At 44.0% G+C, this 15,794-nt stretch overlaps 2 protein-coding genes across 3 annotated transcripts; both read left to right on the top strand.

Annotated features, from left to right (window-relative positions):
• Positions 1 to 813: 813 nt before the first annotated feature.
• LOC148881656 (sortilin) lies at positions 814 to 6,822 on the top strand. Its single transcript, XM_088988404.1, has 20 exons — positions 814 to 1,075; positions 1,216 to 1,278; positions 1,350 to 1,426; positions 1,499 to 1,595; positions 2,064 to 2,231; positions 2,372 to 2,445; positions 2,568 to 2,614; positions 2,716 to 2,852; positions 2,928 to 3,011; positions 3,688 to 3,748; positions 4,573 to 4,725; positions 4,789 to 4,886; positions 4,959 to 5,058; positions 5,129 to 5,303; positions 5,430 to 5,623; positions 5,700 to 5,892; positions 5,961 to 6,225; positions 6,292 to 6,398; positions 6,489 to 6,588; positions 6,659 to 6,822. The coding sequence occupies exons 1-20, from the start codon at positions 887 to 889 to the stop codon at positions 6,674 to 6,676; spliced, it is 2,400 nt and encodes a 799-aa protein (XP_088844530.1). The 5' UTR covers positions 814 to 886; the 3' UTR covers positions 6,677 to 6,822.
• Positions 6,823 to 7,224: 402 nt separating this feature from the next.
• On the top strand, positions 7,225 to 10,194 carry fam3c (FAM3 metabolism regulating signaling molecule C). Of its 2 annotated transcripts, none has more exons than XM_088988402.1 (10): positions 7,225 to 7,337; positions 7,715 to 7,751; positions 7,849 to 7,953; positions 8,037 to 8,063; positions 8,146 to 8,266; positions 8,442 to 8,500; positions 9,264 to 9,314; positions 9,394 to 9,478; positions 9,559 to 9,685; positions 9,784 to 10,194. In XM_088988402.1, exons 2-10 carry the CDS (start codon positions 7,736 to 7,738, stop codon positions 9,871 to 9,873), a joined length of 681 nt encoding a protein of 226 aa, XP_088844528.1. In that variant the 5' UTR covers positions 7,225 to 7,337; positions 7,715 to 7,735; the 3' UTR covers positions 9,874 to 10,194. The 2 variants fall into 2 exon arrangements, with proteins under 2 accessions (XP_088844528.1, XP_088844529.1); XM_088988403.1 differs by having other exon boundaries at positions 7,329 to 7,442.
• The last annotated feature ends 5,600 nt before the right edge of the window (positions 10,195 to 15,794 follow it).

Raw genomic sequence — 15,794 nt, forward strand, 5'->3', positions numbered from 1 at the left:
TTACAGTGATAAATATCACTGGACTCTTCATACTGTATTTTGAATCATAGTCGGATCGTTAAACAGCACCCTCGTGTGGACACTTGCGATACAGCCACATAAATATGAATTAAAACATGTGGAATCAAAATTTTGGAAATTTGAATAACACATCAATTTCCAAAAGTATTTAAATAATATTTAAACACAAATAAATATTTTACCGTATGCATTTACTGCGATAAATATCACAGTACTTCGTATTTTGAATCATGGTTGGATCAGTTTGCCCATTTCTGTATAAACAACACCCTCGTGTGGACAGGTCCAAAACAGCCACATTAAAATTAATTTAAAAATATGTGGAATCAGTATTTTGGAAATTTCAATATGACATTAATTTCTAAAAACTTTTAAATAATATTTAAACACAAATAAACATGTTTTACTGGAGGCATTACAGCGATAAATACCACAGGACTCCTCATATTTTGAATGATGGTTGGATCAGTTTGCTCATTTCAGCATTAACAGTACCCTCGTGTGGACACTTGCGTCTACTACACGTACAACAATGAGTTGTGATGAAACTTGCTGGAATGGTTCTTCAGTGTGTGTATTATTCACGATTATTGCTCTGTTTCAAAAATAAATACCGTACTCGCTCTCTCTTGCGGAGCCGACATGTACGTCGTTTAAGGTCACACGGGGCCCTTCTGTGCAAAATGGCCCCCAGCGTTAGTGCGACATGAGCTGGATGCGGGATCAACACCTGCGCCGACAGCACTTTTTGGTGCACATGGGCCGTCCCCTCCCCACTCCCACATACCTGCTGCCTCTCCCCCCGCACACTTGGAGCACACGCGGACACCTCCACTGAGGTTCCCGAGGGTTGGAGACATCGGTCATGATCTGGAGGCGAGTCGTGGTTCTCTGCTTTGTGCTCCAATTTGGGGCCGAGGTGCGGACTCGACCGCGGAGGGGCGTTGCGACTTCCTCGGGTGCGTCCAGGGCTTCAAGGGGTCCTGCCTTTGAGTCGTGCCAGGTCAGCCTAACGCCTCTCGAGCATCAAGTCCTGGATGAACACACACATGAGGTGAGGTTTTGTTTGACTACGTTCTTTTTTCACAAATAAGTCCAAAGTCCACCATCTTGTAACACTATTATGAAGGGGTTCTCAAACTAAGGCTCTCGGTTTATTTGGTTGTTTTTAAGTCAGTGTGGTTTTGGTTTCAGACAGGATTTAATGGTGATGACGGCTCCTATGTGATTCTCACGTGGGTCGGCGATGGTACTGGGGTGAGTCAGGCAACAAAACAACACCAAGATCCGACTACACGAACAACTATATACTAGCTCCATCTTTCCAGGTCATTCTGGTGTTGTCCACCATCAGTGCTCCCATCGACACGTTCCTCGAGGGAGGCTCTTCGCGCCTTTACCGAAGGTGACTCGTGAATGACTACAATATGCCATGCGAAACAGTAACATCAATATCCAATCCCATTTTCCTTTCCAGTACGGATTACGGCAAATCCTTCCGTGACATCTCGCAGAGCATCAACCACACATTCATTAAAGAGGAGTTTGGAGTTAGTGTGGGACCAGGAAGTTCTGTAAGTTGGACAGACGCAGCACGCTAGCAGAAGCGTAGGGGATGCTATCAGAACTGTAGCGGATGCTAGCGTGTTTACCGTGACAATCTTGGTGTTCGTATTCAATGGATTGGATTGGAGGCATTCAATCTTCATCACTTTCTGCACCGTCTTTGTTGCATGAAGCAGTTCGAGATGAAAGAAGAGAGGATCATAGCATCCTTTTCACCAGTGGATCAGAGATGTCATAGTGGAATGTGCACGTCTGCTACAAGCTAAATGTTATAAGCAAACATGAAGCTGTGCCATTCATTGACGAAAACAGATTGTCTCATATCTCCTGGCCCACGTAAATCCGCTTCAATTCCAAGCCTCAATATTTGTTTTGGGATTAAATTGTCTGATGATACATCCAAAAATGATGCACCCAAAAATGGCGACGCAGTGCCTCACAAATCATTCCTAAAACTACACGTACAATCTAAACAGGTGATCTTAACCGCCGACACACCCGTGGTGGACCATCCGGGCGGCATCATTTTCACCTCGACAGACGCCGGTGCCACCTTTCGCTTCATCCAGCTTCCCTTCCACCTGGCGCAGCCCATCACGTACCACTTCCTCAACCCCGAATTGCTGGTGGCGCTGAGCATTGAGGTGAGTCACATGACCTCATGTTTGATCTCCTAGAAAGAAAAACAAAATTGAGATAATATTATTGCAAGGCTGTGTCACGCCTTTGGTCGAAGAGGGTAAACATAGACAAGTGTGTTCCTGTTCTTGTTCCTGACTGGCAGGGTGCTCTGTGGCTGACGCTGGACTTTGGCGCTACATGGACAAAAGTGCATGATGGAGTGCATTCTTTCTCATGGTGAGGGACAACAGGAAGTGACGTACGCAAAGGACACCTTGTCAAAACACAAGACAGCTTTTTCGAGACTGAATTCCTACTGAATGTTGTTGTGGACTTAAATTTGAGACTTGTTCTTTTAGGGGAGCTGGAATCAATTTATTCTTCAGTTGCAGCAAAGCAGACACAAGTAAGAGTACAAAATGGCGGATGTAAATCGTTGATCCGATCCAAGCAGATCTTTTGCAATTGGTTACCTGAGCGTTGATCACATCAAGGCTGTTGTCGTAGTGGATGCGGAAGAGAGGGGCGATCTGCGGCTAAAGAGGACCAAAGACCTCGGAAAGACCTTCGACACCATCCACGAGGACGTTTACAGTTTTGGATACATCGGAGCTTTTCTCTTCTTCTCAGTCATGGAGGATACGGTGAGACTTTACAGAATATGTTGTTCAACCGGTCACGCTCTTATAACACTAAAAAAAGGGTTATTTTACTCACAGCGATCTCCGAGGGTGATGTATTTCTCATCTGACCAAGGAGACACTTTCAATCGAGCGCTACTGCCGTCGGCTTCAACCGAACAGGTGAGAATCTCGTCACCAAAACATATTTAGAAGTTCTTTTCGGTGACAACTGAGGTAAAAAGAAGCCCGATTAGGTATGTCAGGATAACATGGCTACTGTCTCACACAATTGCGGCAATTTTGAAAATTTCAAACTGAAGTTATGTAGCTTATTGTAGCGGTTGTTCAAACTGAAGGCACAATTCCAACTATGACTATTTCAACAGGCAGTGGCAGATTAACACATTCACTGCCATTACCGAATTTGTCGGGGTTTTGCTTTTTCTTGCCAATAAAGTGCTGGTCAGACCTCTGGCAATGTTTTTCCCTTCCACGAGGGGGCAGCATTTGCGGTTTGTACAGCTGCCCCAGTTTGAAGCTCAGATAACTCCAAACCGATATAACTTGGGAATTAACTCATTTTTCCCTGATGACAAGAAAGAGTCGAAGCTTTCTTACGCTACATTGAATGTTTACATCGTCCTAAAACTCCATATTCTTTGGGTCCTGCAATTTGAGTGAAAATGACAAAAACCCTGGCATTGGAGTGGACATATTTTACACATTGTGTAGCAGTGAATGAGTTACAAATAAATGAATAAATAAAGCTGACAAAATTAGTCTCATGTGTAAATTTGTAAATTAGACGAGCCATGAAATGAGTCATCACAATCCATTTGTCGTTGTTTTGTTGCAGTTTTACTCCATCCTGGATGGGGACGAGGATATGCTTTTTATGCACGTGGACAACCCGGGAGGTATTATTTATTTATTTATTTATGTTGCTTTTCTGCAATGGAAATACTTGACAGCAAAGACCGAACCGGTTTCACGAGTTCTGTCTGTTGCTGACAAATCATTCCATTATATTCCGTGTGTTTGCTATGTTAACCTCTCTACATTCCCATCAACATTTTTTACCACTTTTTCAAAGATATGTCACAAAAAATAGCTGCAATCTCTTTGTTAAAAAAAAAAACAATCATGGTTTTAAGTTGACAGAACTTGAGATATGTCGAGGAAAAAGGGAGCGTAGCAGTGGGGGTTTATCTTTTGTCAACAGCAGATTGTGGAGCCGCAAAAGGCTGACGAGCCGATCTGGAGATCAGGGTGGATGACAAGAACACACACAAACACGCTCCCCGTGTAACCAATTTCAGCTGACCTTGTCCTTGCCGTGTAATTTTTATTCAAGAGATTATCAGCCGAACTTGCACAATTGTATCAAGGTAAACCAAATGCCCAAACTTGAAGTGAAATCAGCTTTGTGGGCTCATAACAATTGTTGCAAACCCGAACTATGACGTCAGATGTCAAAAGGAGCGCATGTTTAATTTTTAACTCATTTGCTGACATTCCCGAATTCATTCTGGATTTGAAAAGTGTGACGTGGAGCGCTATTCCTGAATTTCTTCGGGTTTTGGTTCTTAATGCGGGGAATTCCGATAAAGCACCGGTCAGACCTCTGGCGATGTTTTCCCCTTCCACGAGGGGGTAGCATTTGGCTTTCGTCCATGTTAGCACTTTGTTACAGCTTCAACAGTTGTCTGGAAATGAATGAATCTCTGTAAATTCCGATTAGATACCTACTTTGGGACCATGTACACGTCCGATGACCGCGGCATCCTTTTCTCCAAATCCCTTGAGCGTCATTTGTTCGACGGGCAACGGAAGAGCGATTTCCGGAACATCACATCGCTCCGTGGCGTGTATCTCACCAATAAACTGGATAAAGGTTGGTTAGTCCGTTTCTCCAAGTTGAAAACGAGAGACGATACATGTGCAATTGTTGTTTCAGACGGACGGATCAGATCGGTCATTTCGTTCAACCGTGGAGGAACATGGAGACAGATTTCCAAACCTCGGAATGTGGAATGCGGGGAGGAAGTGAAGAACGTGGGTGTCCGAGGCAGTTCCGACGCGTATCATGCGAATGCATATATTTTAACTTATTGCGGCACTTAGCAGTGCAACCTTCATATTCACGGAGAACACAGTCGCATCAATCACATCGTGCCGATGCTGCTGATGTCCGATCCCACGGCGGTCGGTCTGGTCATCGCCCACGGTAACGGTCGTTCGTTTATCTCCAAAGGCGCCGTCGTATACGGTTGATTTTTCCCCTTCGTGTGTTTTAGGCTCGGTGGGTGACTGCCTGTCATCATGGCAGCATCCGGATGTTTTCGTCTCCTCTGACGGGGGTTACAACTGGAAGGGGACGCTGAGGGGTCCTCATCATTACAGCATCCTGGACTCTGGCGGGCTCATCGTCGCCGTGGAGGCACGCCGGGAAGGACAGGTCAAGACAATCAAGTAGGGAAACAAATAGCAGAGGTTCTTGTCGTCTTTTGTTGTTGCTTTTCGGTCTCTTGTTCATCTCGTTTCCCAAATTTTGTTGAGACTCCATCAGAGAGACGTTTGTTGCTTGTTGTGGCTCAGGTTCTCGACCGACGAAGGCCAGTGCTGGAAGTCGTACAATTTCACCGAGCAGCCTTTCTTCTTCGCCGGGTTGTCATCCGAGCCAGGCACCAAGGCTATGAGCGTTAGCGTATGGGGCTTCCGTCCTGAGGATGACGACCAGCCCATGTGGGTGGCGGTCACCATTGACTTTCAGAGTCTCATCACGAGACAATGTCAGTGGTTCGTGGAAATAAAGTCGACCCTTTCGCCCATTTGAATTGAGACGACAGTCTGGTGTCATTCCTCCAGGTAATGATCAGGATTATGAGGATTGGTTGGCACACTCAACCCAGGGAGACGGTTCCGAGAGGGACGGCTGCGTCTTGGGTGTCAAGGAGACATACCGGAGACGGATGAAACAAGCCATGTGCCGGAACGGTCGCGGCTATGTCACTGTAAAGACGGAAATTCCCTGTCTGTGCACCAGGGAAGATTTTTTGTGGTGAGAACAGCAGATCAAGACCAGAGGATCCATTAAGCGATCGTTCTAAACAAAGCCTTTTGAAACAGTGACTACGGCTACCAGCAAAAAGTGAACACGTCAGAGTGCGTACCGCAGACTGACATGCACAATAAAACCTTGGAGATGTGCCTGAATGGGGAAGAGGATGAGCTCCTGACGGCAGGGTATCGTAAGGTCCCGAGTGACCGCTGTGAAGGGGGGTTTTCTTCTCAGTTGGCAATGCAGACTATCGTCAGACCATGCGGTATCAAACCCAGCCCTGAGTCGCCTGGCGCTCACGCCACCGCACCGGTGACGGACTTTGACACACCAGTGAGTCACGTTGACATCCTTCAAATATTCCTCCAATATTTTAAATCTTCTTTTGGATGTTTTCAGCGAGAGAGGATGGTTCTGATGTTGGTGTGCGCGGGCGCGGGTATCATCGTCCTGGTCGCTGCCGTTTCTGCTCTGGTCGCCATCAGGAGAGGGGTTCATCCATCGAGGTGAGCCAAGCAGCTGCCCAGTGGGAAGGCTTCCAAAAGGCTTTTAAAGAGCATTTTAGCTGATTCTTGCATCACACTGTCCTCCTGAAGGGCACCACAGTATCGTTTCTCCAATCTCCAGATTGAAGATGGCCGCAATGGAACCACGGGGGATCTTGAAAGCGCCAACAGCAGCAGTGGATCGGATAATGTAATCACAACTCAAATATTTTTTGTTTTAATTTTTGAAATAAATTCTAATGGCAATCTTTTTTCCCCAGAAAAATCTTCTACAGTAAAAGTTTTTGAACCAGCACGAGAGCGGACTTGAGGAGGATTGACTAAATTAAATTGTTATTTATTGACATGCAATTGCTTAAATTGGTTTGATGCAACCTTGATTTGTACAAGTTTATTTTAATATTAAAATGCAGACATGTTTATACTACTCGTTTTATATTGCTTCTTTTATACAAGTGGCTGAAAATTTGAAATCCACAATGTATGCTAAATATGAAGAAACTGCCTTGTTTTTCTTTTTATGTGACTGTAAAGTTTTGGTAGTTGTTTCGTAGATAACCACAAGGGGCGCTAAACAGTAGAAGATCGAATGAGCGAAGAGACAGCAATTCAGGAAGTAGGAAAAGATCGTCTCTTTTTGAAGAACTGTCACTATGATAATGATGACGAAAACAAATAAGACTTCCTAACCAGTAATCCACTTATTTGTTTTCATATTCAACGCAATAACGTATTGGTTAATCTCGGTTTTGAACATGAATAAACACAGAATCGTATTAATTTGGTGTAATCAACTCTTTTTTTCATCGGTGTCACGCGTGAGCGCCCTGTTCGACCATAGGAGTTCAGTTTTCACTTTTGGACTTGACACTCCAAACTACTTCTCATTACTACCGTTATCCACCTACAAGGAGTGTTTGTCAAAGCAATCAAGTTGATGTAAGTTATTTGTTTTTTTTTAATTCGGAAAAATATTTTAATCGGCTTTAATGGCAGTGTTTACTGATTCCGGTGAGAGTACATGCAAAGAGCGTCACGTTCGATGTAAGTTATATCTGTCCAAAGGTACCAATACTCGTCTTAGTCCTGAAATATTTATTCGATTATACTGTATTATTCAAGACGAAACATTAAAAATTGCAATGAAATAAGTTGCACCCGAAAATATGTTCCTGTATTCGGGTACTAAACTTTGGGGTGGCAGCGAGCCAACAGGAAGTTCTCTTTGGGAAAAACGCGATACAATACCTGCTGCTTAATATTAATAATTTTGTTATGATAATATTTAATATAATGTGATTTGTTGGGCGTTTCAGAGTGGCTGAGGTCGACTGACCATGGTGCGAACTGGAGGTAATAAAGCATATTTTACAATCACATTTGGGATATCGGATGTTCCAGAAGGGTACAATGACCCTGACATGATCCTCAAATTTGGTCCTTTCCTTAGGCGTTGTGAAGATGGTGGTGGCTATCTCCATTTTCATCCTCGCCATCTATCTAGGGTTCAATCTGCTGGAGAAAAGGACGGCGTTCCGGCTAGGAAACATGATGAGTGGGTGATGAGGAGCAGATAGGTTGGGGGATGCCATATGGAAAAATCACGACAACTGTGTCTTGTTTTTGTCGTCTTTTTAGGCAGATCGGTTTCCATAAAAGATGGATGTAAGTATACATCATGTGGTTTGCATGCCTCTTGTTTGACCACTGAACATTTCCTTAGGGAAAATATGTGTTCACCTTGCAGCCAAACCGGTCAGGCACAAATGTGGTCTTTCCAAGGTGTGTCCTGTCGGTCAGTTTGCCTTCAAGGTGACGAGTGGCGCGGCCAGCGTGGTCGGACCCAAAATATGCCTGGAGGATAAAATGTAGGAGATTTTATGACTTTGCTCTAATTATATTAAATAAAGGCGATACTGCGCCCGTTTTTGTGTTTGATGAAGGTGTAGGAACGAGAGGGAAGTGAAATAAAGTCCGTGGAGAAGGTGGGCGTGTCGCCCTCCGCACAAGTGAATAGCTCCTCCGCCATCTTTTTTTCCTTAGGCTCATGAGCGCCGTGAAGAATAACGTGGGACGAGGGATCAACATCGCTCTTGTCAATGGTAATTCCATATCTTCATGGATTGGATTGGATAAGCCTTTATTGGTCTAGCAGTTGAGAAATTCACATTTCACAGCAGAAAAGTGATGAAAGTTAATAGGAAAGGAAAGGAAGAAGTAGAAAAACAAAATACAGGAGCTGCTGTAAAGGCAACAACAACAAAAACTAAAAAACAAATAATATTACAATACAAATACGCAGACAGCCATTCAATCTTAAGCACTTTCTGCACCCTCTTTGTTGTATGAAGCAGTTCGAGTTCAAAGAGAGGCTCAAAGTGTCCTTTTCACCAGTGGATCAGGGGGCATCATGGTGAATTGTGGACATCCGCTACAAGCTAAAAAAAAAAAACAAACACGAAGCTGGTAGCATCCATTGACAAAAATAGACTTTCACATCTCGTGTCCCACGTAAATCCGCTTCAATTCCAAGCGGCGGCGGTTCCACATTGGCATCCGTCCTCTGCGCTGACACTCTTTTCTTCTCATCGCGGGCTCCTCAAGCCATGCATCCATCTATCCGCAGACTATCCAGGAGCACCATCCCTGGATGGTCGACCAATCATCTTTGGTTCCGATCGGAGCTTGTGGGGTTGACTAGTGTTTCCTGTTGAATGGCGAGTCGTCCATCTTTGCCACCAAACTGGCCACAACAATCAATCCAATGGATTTAGCACCCAAAACAACCACTTTTGAGCCTTTTTGTATGCATCTCTTCATGGCAGAGGATCCTGCTTTAACTTCTCATTCTTGGTCGTTACACAGGAAGAACGGGAGAGCTGAACAAAACAGACTTCTTCGACATGTGGGCAGGAGGTGAGCATCATATTACTTTCCAGATTAAGAAACTGCAGCGCTGAATAGTGCGTCACGTGTGGCTGTATTCCCGTCTTAGACGTGGCTCCCCTTATCCAATTCCTGAAGGGAATCGAGGATGGGACGGTGGTCATGATGGCATCCTTCGACGATCCATCCTCGAAGTTAGGACCTTGAATATCTTCGCAAGCATGAATTCGCACCCGGCGTTAAACTGACACTTTTTTTCCCATCACCCTCACAGGCTCAATGACGAAGCACGGAGGCTGATCGCAGACTTGGGAAGCTCGGCCATCAATAGTTTAGGATTTCGGGATAATTGGATTTTTGTCGGAGGGAAAGGGATCAAGACCAAGAGTCCATTTGAACAGGTATGTTATGTATGATGCTAACAAAATGGCCGAAATTAGGCATTGTGTTGGATTCTGGTCTCGAAAAAAAAACTGATCATGTCGATCGTATATTGCAGCACATCAAAAACAGCGCAGAAACCAACAAGTTTGAGGGCTGGCCGGAAGTCCTGGAAATGGAAGGCTGCGTACCGCGCAGGGAGAACTGACCTGAATGATGACTCCTCACCTGAGCCGGCCGGGTTGTAGTCTTCCGGCACGTCAGACTGTTTACCGCCGACAATCTTTCAAAGACAAAAAAAACAAAACAAAGAAGGGACTTATCTACTGTAATACCGTCACACCTTAGGCTTCAAAAATATGTATTATTATTTGTTATTGCACTGTCTGCTCCGCCTGCTAATCCGTCTTGACCGTGAACCAAAGTGTACCAACTTTCCACTGTGAACTCATGTAAATAGAATTTGTTCAGAAAACTGATTTTACATCTTTTTTTAATTAATAATTATAATAAATCTAGTTTATTATGGCTGGACTGTTTCCTGAATGGTTTATGATTAATGTGGAGCACTGAGAACTTGATTGGATATGATTATAGGTGTACTGTAAATGCCACTTAGACTTTGATCAATAACATGTCACAATGATTTGTTATCTAGCAGTAAACAAAAGATTCTGATGAAATCACTCTTAATCGTGAGTGTTACTCCAAACGAGTATGAATAACACCGATTTTTTTCTTAAAATTGAAACCAAACCCTTTCACGTTGGTCGTTGTAATAATTCAAGAGGAATGTAATATGTCAAAATGTCCGCTAGGCGGCAGCAAAGCAACATAATCGGATGCAGCATAAATCCGAGTGTCTTTTCACGATTGACCAACAGGGGTCGCTCAAGTCGCATTTATCTCTTAGCTTTGATTACATCCTCATATTTTTTTTCTATTCAACCCCAAATAAACATTTACCTTCAGACGCCACACCTTACTATAATATATATGTTTGGATTTGACGAAATATACATATGGATGCAGTTTGAAGAGGAATTTTAAGAAAATGGCTTCACATTTTACATATCGCCAGTGGAGACTTTGACTCTCCTCTGCTTCAAACGACAAAGCCCAGTTGTTCCGATTGTACTGTTGTCAATGTGTTATATCATGCACTCTTTTGTACTCGTGTTTATTTAATTCAAAATGCTCTGTAACGTGCTTCGTTCTGGCTGCAGCTGCCGTGAAACAGCTCCTTAAATAAAATAAAAAAATATATGTCAATTCAAAATGCACGTATGCACGGTGCACTTTCGACAACTTACGATTTGCAACCGTGCGCCCGAGCTCCTCTGAGAGCCATCACACACCTATGTGAGCGCGTGTGGCCTTACATAAGACAACGCGAGGGCGATGCATTATGGATGAACATCTCCGCTTGCATAAAGCGAGCCGTACAAAACATGAGGCAGCTCCTCCCACGCTCCCGTCTGCTAAAACAAAAGCGGGCTCTCAAGCGAGAATTCAGCCGAGGTTTGAACCTTCACCTTTGGACTTTGACCCCAAAGGGCCAACTTCATGCCGCTGTCAAGCAACGGGACCAAAACAAAGCTTCACACCTGCCAGTTAATGTCAGAACCATGAACTAATGACATTTCCAAACACAAATATATTTTTTTACCACAACAACCACCATTTGTTTTATTTATTTTTGCAAGTCCAATTCTTTTTCTTCAAATTGAGATGGATTTTATTGTTGTAGTACATCTTTTGGCCACGTGTCTATCCAAGTTACAAGTGATGTCATCGGGTACGTTTATAACAGGAAGTTTGCAAAAAGTGCACTATCTGAGGCATCAAGAACGTAAAGTATTTGATACAGGATGCCGATTTTATCACGTAAAATCATTAATTTTATTTTTGTAACATTGACCAGGAAAAAAAGCAAACAATTGTTTTTTTTTTCTTCTACAAGGCCCTTCTCTGCTCTCAAATGCTAATTTTCATTCTTTTTTTTTTACTTACCGTATTTTCTGGTGTATAAGGCACACCGGAGTACAAGGCACACCACCAATGAATGGTGTTTTTTCAAACTTTCCATATATAAGGCGCACCTCCAAAGAATGAAAAAAAGTTTTCCAAATTAAATATAGAAATATAGAAACGTTTTCAAAATAAAAGGCTTAATATTATTGCATATATAAGGCACATGGTTATCTTTTGAAGAAAACCAAGGCTTTTGGGTGCGCCTCATACCCTGGAAAATACGGTAATTACGGCAAATTCACTTCATGTTTTGCTTCCCCAAACACACCTGCCATCCATTTTCTCCCTTGGCTAACATAAACATTGACGGACGGGTACAGCATTAAAACCCACGCAGCCGCTACGCTATTCCACCCTTCATCTGATAGCAGCGCCGTACCTCCCCAAACTGAGCTCCACCCTTGTGTTTACCTTTTTTATCCAACGGGGTTATTTAAAACCCCCCCTTTTTTAAAAGCCCCTCCTTAATAACCTCCATAACCTCGCCTTCTATCCCAAACTCCGAAAGCTCTAATTGCCTATCCCGACACACACACACCATTGCAGGCAGCTGTGTTTATACAATGTGGGATTTGTGGGAAGAGCCTGCTGACCTCAGCTCAGACAGCCCAACGCTCAGGTTGATCGATACGTGATCATATGGAACGCTTCACATGGAGATATATTCATGCGTGAATCAATAGGATCATACGCAAGCGCATGCGAGCCAGACAGGACGAGAACACGATCACTAGGGGGGGCTCAGCCCCAAAAATTGGGAGTTCTGGACGGGGTTTTAATCCGTCGAGCACGCGGATCGACTTCTATTCATTACGCAACGGTCTAGACGAGAAGGCTAGCAGAACATAGTACTAAAGTGAAAATGGCACCAAGGATCAGTATGGGGTTGTGGGGGGGATTATGAAGAATGTTCACATAGGGGGGCACAGACAGTAAATCCGTTGGGGGGACAAAAGACTTAAATTCGGTGAAAAAAAACAAGTTCACTGATTATATGCAATGTGCATGAAAATGGCGAAAATGTGAAACCAAAATGGCCGACGTCCAATGTTTTTTCCGTTCGGTGTCAATTTTAGCCACTTTTCGTGGGTCTACTCATGATTGACATGGCAACAACAATTCAAATGAAAAGAATATGGAAGGTGCTTCTCAGCCAAAATGGCCGCTTTGAAACAAAATGGCTTCAGGTGTCTGTCAGCTTTTTGAGACTTACTGTATATAACATAATTAAAGTAGCTTTGGGAGATGTGCAATATAGGTCACAAATTTACAAAAATTGCAACTTGACAACTAGGCCCAAGCTGGAGCGCCACGAAAGAAAAAAAATGTCAACGCGAGTGGAAAACATAAAAAACAACGGGTGTTTACGGGTGCGCTGGTGTGTTTTAACGGTTTAGTTCTGAGCGTAAACATGGAGGTCAGTGAACTTTTCGAGGGTGTCGCCGTCTCACGATTAAGTCTGCCAATCAGAACCCTCGGAGAGCAGGTGAGACGAGGGGAGTGGGAGGGGCGGCTGGCGGCAAAACAACACGACGTGTCGTCAAAATGTGTCAGAGGCTGCGGTAAGGAGATTGTCTACATGTTTTGTCGAGGTATGTCAAACCTGTTCCCTCATACCTGACCTTTGTTTTACCGTGTTTTCAATCTTTGTGCGCACACCTTTGTTTGCGCCTGCCCACAATATCACTTTTCTGATTCTAGCCCCCGTCCTCCCACTTCCACCATGATAACAAAAGGTGTTAGGTGAGCTACGTCGCAACCTGAAACTCAAGCCTTTTCCTCCAGGCGGCTCCATTTTGTCCGACGCCCCCGCGAGAAATCTTCAAATTCAATCGAGGGCAAATCTTATTATGAAAGGGTGGCAAACAAAAACAATCCAGCTAGAACAGAGTAATTTTCAGCCCCCGGCCCACGGCGGTCTATCCAAACAGGCCCTAATAGTCTGTATTTACCTGCAGAGTAAAGCAACCGTCCGTAGCCCATTTAACCTCCCCCCAGTCATGCACAAAACTGACTCCTTTCTATTTACCTTGAATGTGCTACTTTCAACAAGGCCGCAGACTGTTTTTGTTATCCGCTACGATATGAAGATTGGCACATTAGCACCCTCTGGTGGAGGATTAGTGTCATGACATCGCAAATGCCCAAATAATCGAACCAATCAGTTATTGAGATTTGTTGTCAGAGAGGATCTGGGAATAGAGACGAAACACGGAAATAAATATGACAAATGTTTCGGTTCTGCTATCTGACTAATCCGTTGCTTAAGTACACCACGTGGATCAAATTGTACATTTCAATATTTTTTTTAACTCATTCGCGAATTTATTCGGGAATTGAAAAGCATGACATGGAGCGCCATTCCCGAATTTGTACAGGTGTTGTTTTTTTCTTGTTTGGGTGTCAATAAAAAGCTGGTCAGACCTCTGACAACTTTTTTTCCTTTCCATAAGGGGGCAGCATTTGCCTTTTGTCCATGTTAGCGCTTTGTTACAGCTTTCCGCTGTTGTTAAAGCTCTATATAAATCAATATGTATGTACTGTATAGGTATGTATGTATGTACTTAGGAATTAAGTATTTATTTCTGATGAAAGAAGAAAGTCTAAGGTTTCTAAAACTGTATTGAAAGTTTATGCAGTCCTAAAACTCAATATTCTGCGGGTCCTGCAATTTGAGTGAAAATGACACAAACCATACCGTCGAGCAGTGATTGAGTTAATACCAAAGCACATGTCCTCTATCTGGTGACAGTGGGGAAGTACAACTTCCCCTTTCGATCAAATGTTGTGTTGCTTTGCTAGGAGAAGACAGCTTGTGCCATCGTTTAGGAAGAGTTTGAGGAACCGATGGGGAGCTCAGAAGTCGCCTAAACGGACTGGCACATATTTGTGTGTGTCATACAGAGGTCAGTTGGTGCACAACAGCTGTGAAGAGGCCAAATCATAAGCAACGTTCCACCTCAAGATGGTAATTTAGATGGCATGGGCGCAAAAATCCATGACATTTTTTTCCCCAGGAATCGCTTTTTGCACGTCTGATTCGTCAGGGAGAGAAGAATAAAAAAACAAGCGCGGCAGCAGGCTGTTCGGGCTCATTGTTTCGGATCACGAGAGCGACCACGCTTTTCCCACGCGCCCACGCCGTTGCCGTACTGTGCCAGGCTTGTTTGGCACAGCGCACTATTTCTTTTTTTACAAAAAGGGGCCCTTTGAGGGCACTGCGGCGGCGGTCGAGGCTAGCTAGACAGCTCATAACAAGTTGGCAATTATGACGGCGGGACAGATGCATGTTGGGTTGTCGTACGTTTTGTTGGGCAGTCACAAGGCCTTGTGTGTGTGCCTGTGTGTGTGTGTGTGTGGCCACACACTCATCAAATAAACGGTCACTGTCGATGATGTCTGCAAAGTAGGTCAATTGAATTGTACCCAACGACACAACAAAGCAGGAATTGGCTGCATGCACCAAGCAGATTCCCGCGATTGGGTGATTAGACGGGTAGCCAGTATGAACAGTGCTTTCAAACCGGCGGTCTCGATTTCACCGACAGTTTGTGCGATTTTTGCGGTTGCATCACATTTTACGACGAAGCGTGAAGATCACCTTTAAAAAGCTCTCAGACGTGTAATTAAAGCTTGAACAAAGCGCGATTCGTTTTGCATGCGATCCGTGGAAGGGAACAACCTTGATGACAGCCATGCATACACACACGGTTGACGGGTCGCGGTTGCCCTCCGTCTCTATCGGTGTTCATTTCAGATCCCCCCTGTCGGTGATCCCTTTAACCGTGACACTGTGTGACTTTGGGATGCGGATAAACCCTGGATTGCCAGCCGTAATCTCTATTGGGTTTAATTTTGTTTGATTGTTTTTAATTCTCAACCATGGCTCATTTCCATTGATGGCTTTTGGCATCTAAAGCCCAAATCATGTTACATAAAGCAGAAGTCATACCAACAGTGAGCATGCTCAGATCGTATCCTCCCACTCGTCCGTGGCGTCTGGCCCTGTGATGGTTTTATCGCTTATTTATTTAAGATTTGGGAGTCATATCATTCAGAGTCTTTGACCTTTGCGAGCCCGTGAGCGATAGTAGA

The sequence above is a fragment of the Hippocampus bargibanti genome, linkage group LG22, assembly GCF_051943395.1.
Source record: "Hippocampus bargibanti isolate YZ-2025 linkage group LG22, ASM5194339v1, whole genome shotgun sequence".
Classification (NCBI taxonomy): Eukaryota; Metazoa; Chordata; class Actinopteri; order Syngnathiformes; family Syngnathidae; genus Hippocampus; species Hippocampus bargibanti.

Excerpts from the sequence above, each read along its gene's own strand:
- LOC148881656 (XM_088988404.1), top strand. The coding sequence starts at position 887 with ATGATCTGGAGGCGAGTCGTGGTTCTCTGCTTTGTGCTCCAATTTGGG. Across the intron at positions 5,059-5,128 it reads CGGTCTGGTCATCGCCCACG|GCTCGGTGGGTGACTGCCTG; the intron begins GTAACGGTCGTT and ends CGTGTGTTTTAG. Across the intron at positions 5,624-5,699 it reads GAGTCTCATCACGAGACAAT|GTAATGATCAGGATTATGAG; the intron begins GTCAGTGGTTCG and ends TCATTCCTCCAG.
- fam3c (XM_088988402.1), top strand. Across the intron at positions 8,064-8,145 it reads GGTTTCCATAAAAGATGGAT|CCAAACCGGTCAGGCACAAA; the intron begins GTAAGTATACAT and ends TTCACCTTGCAG. Across the intron at positions 8,501-9,263 it reads CAACATCGCTCTTGTCAATG|GAAGAACGGGAGAGCTGAAC; the intron begins GTAATTCCATAT and ends GTCGTTACACAG.